Here is a 10501-nt window from a genome sequence, read left to right as displayed (position 1 = left end):
GCATACCATGAATCACATGCTGTCAGATCATCACTCTCAGTCACAAAAACAACAGAGGTCTCTTTAGATGTTCGTCAGGTTGACCTAAAAGACTTGGTGAAGTGCAGATTCCCAGCTGTCACAACAGTACATGTTGCTAATAATGTGTGCTTTTTAGGCACCAACTATGCAGTTGGAATGTTGGTGTGTTGCTGTTCCACTGCAGGATTGCCTGATTTTGCAGAGGTGTTGCAGATAATGTTGATTTGTGATAAACTGACCTTTTTTGTCAGACTACAAAACGCATGGTACAATGAACACCTTAGCAGCTATGAGAAACACAGGCAGTGTGCAGTTACTTGAGCATAGAGATCTAAAAGATTTTTATCCGTTGGCTGCATACACTCTAGCAGGATGATGATTGGCAACCTTGAAGCACCACATTTGCCTCTCCTTTTAAAGTTATTATAAGGAACTTTTAACTGGCTCTGAAACAGTCTTTGATGTGTACTGATGCCTCTATATGATGTACCTCAGCAAATGAGACCATCAGAGAGAAGATTGGCTAGTTATTCTAAATGTCTGCCACCAGGTTGGATTCCCTGTGAAAGCAGATGAAATTATTTACGGCACGCAGACCAGAAAAGCCTCTATTTACACTACATGTAGCAGTACAAAGGTGGTACAAGGACAAGGGGAGGACATTTCTTTGTTTGATAACATTAAAAGCAAAGTTATACTTATTGTCAGCGTCCCAACTCATTGAGAGAAAAATCACACCAGGACAAAAGTTGTTGCACCAATTTGAGTATGATTTATTTCATGTTGATTCATTCCTCTTTTCTGTAGCTTCTTCCTGTTGAGATGGGTACCCCAACAAAGCTGCGGATCATTTTGGAAGATGATGACATTCGCAAACTGGTTCTACCTTTAGGCATCCTGTTACAAGGCACCTAACGTTATGCCTGACTCGTTACCCGACACTCCTAACGCTGGTCATTGTAACTTTTAACTAAGCTTCGTTATTTCCCTGCGGTGTGCAGTTGGACTTGAACGTATGCCTCACTTACCTAATGTGTGTAGATCTCTGAGCTGTCTAGGGGGTAAATGGGTTACTCACCCTTCATCAGACCCGACCACTACTGTAGGCGGCCACCCCGACCCAACGCTTCGGGCGTCCCCTCCGGTCGACGGCCAGGCTGGGCCAGCACAAGCAGTGTTGTTGTGATTTTAGTTTATAGGGGGGGTTGAACGCGACCCCAGATCAGGTGAGGTGTGTAGTGGCGTTCCCGGATCGGTGGATTTTGTCTCTGGATTTCTGAATGTCTGTCGGAATCTTCTGCAGAAGTGTAGCGTGGCGCGGCAGTCTTTCAGCGTCTCCAGCAGCCAGCCTCAACTCCAATCAACCTTTTCAGGTGTGTGAGCTCCTAGGAAGGGGAGTTACCCAATACCCCAAGTGGAACATCAGCCTCTCCCTGCTTCCTAACTCCACCCCTAACCATACACCTAGGCCTAATTATGTGCCATAACACATCCCCAGTTCACTTCAGGATCTTAACCCTTGAGGGTCTTGGGCTAATTTTGGCCGTTTTGTATACTTGTGATTTTTGCCTTTATATACCACATAAAAAAATGTTTGTCATGCCAATGTTTGATATCTTTTTTTTCAGCACAACCTTAGCCATATGACCAGAAAATTATTTTTCCACTCTGACATACTATATTAACATACTAGACCCAAAAACACTCAAAAACACAAAATCGGATTTGAAAAATAAATAAATTTCTTTACTATACAAAATTCAAACATGCTCAATGAAAAAATTCAAAGGCAGAAAATGTAAACATAAGTTGTAAATATGTACATACAAAAGTATAACTGAGATAAAATTAAGCTATATACAACTATTTCCAACAAAAACCAGGTGAAAACATAGGTGTTTTTTTTTTTCATTTTGGCCATGTCTCTCTTCAACAAAGTTTATGTACACAATTAGACAGAGAACTATATAACAGGCCTTCCATTCACAGACTGTGAAGGGTTCCTAAATAGTGCAAAAGTGACATATAAATGTCAAATTGAGATAAAATCAAACTAAAAACAACAATAACATAATGTCAACCTGGGCTCCTGGTGGTCTGTGGGGCATGAACCTACTGACTCCTGGAGCAGTATCAGGGTGTCATCAGGCTGCTCATCATCTCTGTATATGTACATGACAATAACACAATGTAAAAAGTTGAGTTCAGTTCAATTTGCACAATTTAAAAAAATGTTGCACCTCAATATCTGCTACATGTTTTGCTACTACCACTACCAAAATATATTTTACTGCGAGGTGTGTGTGTGTGTGTCACAAAATCACACAGCACACGTTTACAAAGAGAGTAATAAGAAAAACAAAAGCAATAAATGTTCATAAGAAGTTTGACTCACCTCTTGTCGTCCGTCACAAAGGACGGATCCTCAACTCTGTACAGTGGTATCAGTGGTGTGAGGAGCACGTTCTCTAGATAAATGTCTCCCCAGAGATTATATTTCAGGAGGAAGACAGATTCTGTCCCACAGAAGACTCTCAGTGGGAAGGCTGTAGAGAGCGTTAGCAGCCACAAGTATCTTGGATTATGATGAACAACACACAAGTCATCTTCACAAAGTGCCAGCAGCAGATCTACCTCCTGGGGAGGCAACTGAATGTGGCCCCTACCGTCCTCGACAGCTTTTGCATCTGGCATATAGAGAGCCTATTCACCTTCTCCTCTCTGGCTTGGTATAGCGGGCTCTGAGAGAAAAACAAGGCCAAACTGCAGAGGGTCTAAACTCTGTGGGAACAATGCTTGACCCTCCAGCAGCTCTATGACTAGAGAACTGTGAAAAAAGCGAGCAAGATTCTGAGGGACTTGACACATAACCTCTGCACCTGCTTTCAGATCCTTCCCTCTGGCAGGAGATATGCTCCATTAATAAAAATGAGTGGGGGCAGAGCCAGCTTCATCCCCTCTACTATAAGACTTCTTAACATTCATAATTACTTGTCTCCTCCACATGGAAGAACTGGACCTGTTGTGACCCCTGTGTGACACACACACACACACATGCACACTGAACTTAAAGCAGCACTTACCTTTCTGGAAATTTTACACTTTTAAGTAAGTGTAAGTGAATTCCACCAGAAATGAAAACTAATAATTATACCATTCTCATATGGTTCTAAGAAAACTCCGACCAATCATTGCATTCGGACCGAATGCAATGATTGGTCGGAGTTTTCTCCTGTCCTGTCTGTCAGCCCCACGTGGAGGCCTCCGACAGACGTAACCGCTCGCGTAACATCCCTCCCACACCCTCCACCCCTGAGTTTGTGAGACAACAAATATGCTAGTAACAGGGAGGCTTGTGGATATAAACTAGTAACAGGGACGCTTGTGGATATAAACTATTGACAGGGACCCTTGTGGATATAAACTATTGACAGGGACCCTTGTGGATATAAGCTAGTAACAGGGACGCTTGTGGATATAAACTAGTAACCTGAGATGACCATGGTTTCGCCTGGAGCTGTCCCGAAGGGAAGACACCGGCAGCGCTGTGACAGGACGCGGAAACAGGGGAAGCACGGAGGGGTTAGCTCTATGCTAACAGCTAACCCCATCAAACCAGCTGTTCCCAGCGGCCTTCTGGCGAAAGTCTGCTCGCTCGACACGAAATGGATTACATCCGACAGTGGAGATCCACTCACTGAGGAGTGAGGGACTGCTGCGTCCTTGTGTTCACTGAGACATGGTAACATATAAGACGCCGGTGTTGAGCTAAGGAGGCTAACGCTACATAGAGCAGACAGGGAGGCTGCATCATCTGGTAAGCTCTGTGGTGTATACACAAACAATTCATGGTGCTGTGATGTGAAGAGGAGCTCCCAGTTCTGCTCTCAGGATGTGGAGTTTTTGACTGTGGAATGTCGACACTTTTCATCTTACTATTGCACTATATGTTCTTTCTTGTGTGTTACACAAACTGTTTTTAAATGTTTTGTTTCTTTTTGCTTGGGGTATACGAAATGTCAGTTCGTTTTTTGTGCTGTGCATAAAAATGACAAAGAAGTTCAGTTCAGTTCATAATGTTATATATGACAACACAGCATCCTGTTGTGAATGGCTAACGTTAGCCTACTGTAGCATAGCCTCTGAAACTTTAACGCTATCTTCCTTCTGCATTTCCACTTACTAGTAACGTTAACGCTACTATCTAACGTTAGCACTGTAACCTTATTCTAAAACTCATCAGTCATCACTGACTCCGGTTGAGTTTTAAAACTCCGGGGTTGCATTTGTAAAGTTACACTCGCCCTCCTCTTCCGTGTATCTAACGTTCCCATGCCAACGCCTACGTCTATCATAAACGTAATGAGGACATAATGGAGGAGGGGGGAGTAGGCCTTTGGAGGGAGGTGGAGTTGCAGGAGGAGGAGGATGGGACTTTGGAGGGAGGCGGGAGCTGTGGATGTTCAAATTTTTTCTAAGTGCTGTGTGAAATGCAAGAAAGGTAAGAGTTGCTTTAATCTGCAGAAGGAGTAGCTTTTGTTACTATGAAGTATTCTACCTGTAGAGTCAGCCTGTATACAGGGATATTTACTGACTATTTGAATGTTGTGTTATTTATTGTGGTATCTTTTGTGTTGTGTTGACCTGAGCAGAATGAATTTCCCACAAGGACAATGAGGGGCATCTAATCTAATCTAATCTAGTCTAATCAAACCCAATCTAATCTCACCACTGGCTCAGCCCTTTCCAAATCAGCATGCTGAGAGCCAACCTTCTGTTTATGGAGGGTCTGGCAGCAGTTAGGGTCGGAGACAGGTTAGCAGAGCTTTTTAGCTGCCACCCTACAGCTGGTTGCTTGTCCCCTGACTAAGTTTTATGGGGCATGTTGATGACTGCACATTAACAGAATGGATGGACTGTGACTAGGGTATTCTATCCAGTTCTACCATGTTCCATTTTCCTTTCATGGGCATCAAGGAGGTGAACCTATCCTCCCAGGAGGAGATTGATTACCTCTCAGCAGCTGTTATGCCCACTCATGACAAAGGGGTTATACTCCGCATACTTTCTGGTTCCCCATGAACTGGGCAGAGCAGATGCAATTTTGCCTCACTGTCCCCCCTCATGGGGCAGAAGACAGAAAGCATTTAATTGTTTAACTTTCAACCTGAACAAACCCCCTAAGTTCTTGGGCACCCCTTTTCCTCTTCCATTCATTGACTGGTAACAAAATAAGTGGGCCTTGATAACGTTAACTGAAATCCACAAAGCAAAACAAGACTGTTTAACTTTTTCAATGTACATGTAATATGATTGAGTAGTAGTTGAACACTCTTCACTGAGTTTTATTGTTGTGATCTTTTTGTAGTGAGGCTTACGGGGTGACATCAACATTTGTGCCTTCACCACCAGTTGAAGTTAGTTCATGTTTCACAAACACAAGATCTTGCACACAAATTAACTATCCCCTGTGTCTATCCAGGCCACTATCCTACACAAATCATGTACACACACACACACACACACACACACACACACACACACACTTACTTTGCTTAGATCATGTTTTGTTTTTATATTATGAATAAATACTTTTTGAAAATACAAGCCGCCTATTTAATGTTACACAAGAGTGACTGATTCCACCAACCTCTTCTCAATGTCAAGGCTGAGAAGTCACAGGTTGCAGAGTCTAATGACACATGTTCAATATTTATTGTGACAAATTTCATCAGTACTGACTTGTATGTTGGCCATTTCAGCACTCCACAGAATATGTCAAAGCAGTTTTGTATCTGCAAAATCACCTTTAAATATTTTCCCAGAAATGATCAATCTGAAAGCTGACCTGAACCAGCTGTAAAAGAAAGCATAAATAAATGGATTGAGCATTGAATTTGACAGTGTAAGCCAGTTAAGAGTTTCAAACAGCGGAAGTGGCACTAACACATTATCCAAAAGCTGAAAAGTAAAACAGAGAAAGAAAGGAGTCCAGCACATCAGAAAAACTCCCATAACTGTTGCAAGAGTTTTGGTGGCCTTTCTCTCATTTTTACCTACAGTTGCTCCACATTTTGTGCTCTGACATGTTGTGTTCCTGATGCTGCGTGCCTGTCTCTGTGCCACAAGGAAAATCTTCAGGTAGATACAGAGCATTATGATCACTGGGAGGTAAAATGAGAAAATGGGTCCCAAAATTTGTGCAAGTAGAAGATCAATAAAACAATTATCGTCACATTTTTCATGGTTTAATCCTGGAATTAGAAAGCCAATGGCTACTAAAACAGACACACTCCAGCTGACCAGGATCATGACCACAACAACTTTAACATTTATCTTAGTTCTGTATGTCAGAGGCTGACACACTGCATAATATCTGTCTATGGAAATACAACATAAATTCAGAATGGAAGCTGTGCTCAGTGTTACATCAAAGCTATCTCTCACTTTGCAAAATAAATGTTCATAATGTAAACATGAGCTAAGAGAGAAGGCCATGCTGAGAGGAAAAACTACAACACCAACAAGCAGGTCAGCTACAGCCAGAGAGAGGATGAGAGAGTTTGTAGGAGTGTGGAGCTGTTTGAAGTAAATGATAGAGATTATTACCAGAAGGTTTCCACATACTGTGACAACAGATAATGACCCAAGGAAAATATATATTAAAACACATATTGTAGAAGGAGTGCTTGTCAGTCTGTAGGAGACATTATATATTTCATAACAGGGATGTATGTCATTCACATCAGTGCGGCTGACTTCTGGTGCCATGTTTCTTTATTCCTGTAAGAATGTCCATTAAGAATAAATAATTTCCATGAGGAACCAACAACATTAATGCATGAAAGATGTATGTTTATCTTAAAATATTTTGATATTCATGAATGTTAAACTACAATGATAAATCTCTAGAATAAAATATTTTGTTTGTCGTACCTTTTAAATGCTCAAGATAGTTTGCAGTATTGATGGGTGTTCTTCATTACAGTGCCACTGTACACACTGTTTTTATCAACCCCTATCTCATTACCATAATGAATACACTCTATTATTGTCCAATCAGAAGTGGGACTTTTTATTGTGATGATATTTAGATGCCAGAGCAACATACAGAACAATAGATGAGAATACTTTTAAAATCTCGTTTGAATCCTTTTATTTTGCCAAATGGAATGGGAAATCCTATTCACACTTTGACGTTTGAAGCACGACAGAACAAAAAAGAAGGTGGTGTCTGTGCCTTTTTCAGAGATAGATTTCTTTGTAAGAAGCTATCATTTGGTGAGTTCTCATCTCTTGGATTATGTCATTTAAAATGGAAATGAAGTTCACTGTTGAAGGTCATTACAGATGATTTCAATATACACATGGATAATGTCTGTGAGAAAAATGCCACAGAACTTTCTGCCATACTTGACACATTTGATCTTTCTTAACATGTGAGAGCTGACGTATAATAGAGGACACACTTTAGATCTTGTCATTACTAAAGGTGTTAAGATGTCAGATGTCACTGTGCTTGATATTGCTCTATCATGATTTCTGTGTATTTTTTGATCGGTCAGTTACTCCCAAAATTGTCCATGGATCAGCAAATGTTGAACAAAGTACTTTAATGAGAGCACCAAAACACTTTTCATGGAAACTATCACATTTGAATCTGCCATTATTTCAAATCATGTTGATGATCTGTTGAATTCCTTCAAATGTCATTGATGCCATTGCTCGTGTTAAGGTGAAATTCATTAGTAATAAGGCAAAAGGCATCATGGAGAAACACTCTTTCTGTAAGGCCCCAGAAAAGGAAGTGCCGGAAAGCAGAACAAATATGGCGTAAATCAAAGCTCCACATTCACTTTGAAATCTATAAAGAAATATTATGCCTTTTTGCCCAGCTAGTGACTGCTGTGAATAGGGCAGCTGACAACAAGGGAAAGACCATGTGACCGCTTGGAAAGACAGCTGACAGGAGGGAAAAGAGCCCAAAGGTGCTGGCATGGGCTAGCAACCCATGGTAGCAGTGGTGAGGCCTAGCAGCCTTACTACAACCAAAATTAGCTACAGCCAACATAGGGAAAATACCCCAAGAGTCAGCGAGAGCAGGGGTGGAAGATGACTCACAGGTGGATTACACGGTAACAGACATTGGCACAGACACGACTATGCATTGGATCTGTGACTCAATGAAGGATAGGGGCATGGCACGGACCTATCCACCAGGGCTAGAATTAGCAGCACTCAGGGCAAGGCGAGCGCATCTGTAGAGGATAAAAGTAGCACAGTTGAGAACAAGATGCTTCAGGTTTGCCCTTGCGGCTGACAGAAAGTAACATCAGTGAAAGGCCTCAGAACTCATCAGGGAAAGAAGAAGTGTGTGGCAAAGAAAGGGCAGAGTAGCCGCATTGATCAGTACTTCCTAAGAAGTCAGTCGAGTCAGTCGGATGAAGTCCAGTGGCAGGTAGAAAACCACAGTTCGCAGGATATCAGTAATGCTGCCACTAAGGAGGAGGAGGAGGGGGTAGTAAGAGAGGATGCAGGTGACACTGAGGTTAGCAGGCCAGTCAGAGAGAGAACCATGGAGCAAAAGGTTAGAGTTATATGCCCTAGGGCAAATGACAGTAAAGAATGGGAGATAGTTAATAGAGATTTGTCAGTAATCTTAAGTAGGCTTAGAGGAAATGCAATAGAAAGGTTAGAAAAGATGGGAGATATAATTTATTCATATGGTGTAGAGAGGTTTGGGGTGCATGAGAGAAAGAGGAGTGAGAGGGTACAGTCAGGTAAGTCTAGGCGGCAAAGAGAAATAGAGAAGCTAGTCAAGGAAAGGAGACAGTTAAGAAAGCAGTAGAAAAAGGCTACAGAAGAAGAAAGGGAGGGAATTAAGGTGTTGCAAGAGGAGTTGAGAAGCAGGCTAGCAGTTCTTAGAAGGGCAGAGCATCTCAGGAAAAAGAGGAGGAAGAAGGAACATGCTAGGACAGGTTTTTTCAGGGACCCTTTTAAGTTTGTTAAAGGATTGTTCAGCCAGGAAAAGGGAAGGCAGCTTAAAGCAGAAAGGCTAGAGGTTGAAGAATATTTGAGAAACACATACTCAGATTTAGAGTAGAATAGGATAGTAGGTTTCCCACCCGATATCCCTCCATTAGGAGGGATAGAGCATGAGATGGATGTCAGGCCACCTAGGTGGAAGGAAGTTCAGGAGGTGGTCAGGCGTGCAAAGGCTTCTTCGGCCCCAGGGCCTAATGGAGTCCCCTACCGGGTTAATAAAAGTGCACATGATATCCTTAAATTTTTGTGGAAACAGCTAAGAATAGTTTGGGAAAAACAAATTATACCAATAGCATGGCGTAGGGCAGGGGGTGTCCTCATTCCTAAGGAGAAGGAGTCTGTGGACCTTAGCCAGTTCCGGATGATTTCTCTCTTGAATGTGGAGGGGAAGATTTTCTTTAGTGTAGTCACACAGAGATTAGCTAGCTACTTAGAAAGGAATAGCTTAATAGATACCATGGTGCAGAAGGCAGGAATACCAGGTTTTTCAGGGTGTTTAGAGCATACTAGCATGATCTGGCACCAGATTCAGGCAGCGAAGGTTAACAAAAGGGGCCTACATGTAATATTTTTAGATCTTGCAAATGCATTTGGGTCAGTACCGCATAGTCTCATTTGGAGTGTGTTTGACTATTTCAAAGTGCCACAGGTAGTTGTTAACTTAGACACAACCTAATATCCTGAAGGTATGCTTGCACTAAGTATGGCAGGCTTCACAACAGGTTGGCAGAGGCTAGAAATAGGCATCATGACAGGGTGTACAATTTCTCCATTAGCATTTACTATGGCGATGGAAATAATCATCAGGGCTTCTAAGTGGGTGGTAGGTGGGGAGAGACGGCAGAACGCGTTGCATCTTCCACCAGTTAGGGCTTACATGGATGACATGACACTGGTGACCACAACAATGCCATGTACAAAGAGGCTACTAGAGAAGGTAAATAAGAACCTCAAGTGGGCCAAGCCTAGTAAATCTAGAAGCATCTCAATACGTAGAGGGAAGTTAAGTGATAGGAAGTTTGTCATAGATGATGAGGACAACCCAACAATTAGGGAAAAGTCAGTAAAGAGCTTAGGTAGGTGGTACAATGTAGAGTTGAATGATAAGGAACAGGTGGTGAAATTTAGAAAAGATGTGGCTAAAGGATTGGATAGAATAGATAAATCAGAACTTCCAGGAAAGTTGAAGTTGTGGTGTTTGCAATTTGGGCTATATCCTAGGTTAATGTGGTCACTGTCAATTTATGAAATTCCAATATCTGTTGTGGAGAGAATTGAAAGGTCGGTTAGCTCCTATATTAGGAAGTGGTTGGGCGCTCCTAGGTGCCTAAGTAGTGTTGCATTGTATGGAAAAGGGATACTTCAGCTGCCAGTATCTAGTTTAACAGAGGAATTTAAATGTACCAAGGTCAGGACAGAGCTCTTGTTATCTGGG

The 10501-nt window shown here is 42.0% G+C and overlaps 1 protein-coding gene across 1 annotated transcript; it reads right to left on the bottom strand.

Annotated features, from left to right (window-relative positions):
- Positions 1–5799: 5799 nt before the first annotated feature.
- LOC126399153 (trace amine-associated receptor 1-like) lies at positions 5800–6792 on the bottom strand. Its single transcript, XM_050058981.1, has one exon. It carries the CDS (start codon positions 6790–6792, stop codon positions 5800–5802), a length of 993 nt encoding a protein of 330 aa, XP_049914938.1.
- Between the last annotated feature and the right edge of the window lie 3709 nt (positions 6793–10501).

Source organism: Epinephelus moara, chromosome 12, assembly GCF_006386435.1.
Source record: "Epinephelus moara isolate mb chromosome 12, YSFRI_EMoa_1.0, whole genome shotgun sequence".
Lineage (NCBI taxonomy): Eukaryota > Metazoa > Chordata > Actinopteri > Perciformes > Serranidae > Epinephelus > Epinephelus moara.
The sequence above is the reverse complement of the archived record's forward strand: the minus strand, read 5'-3'. Positions and strand labels throughout refer to the sequence as shown.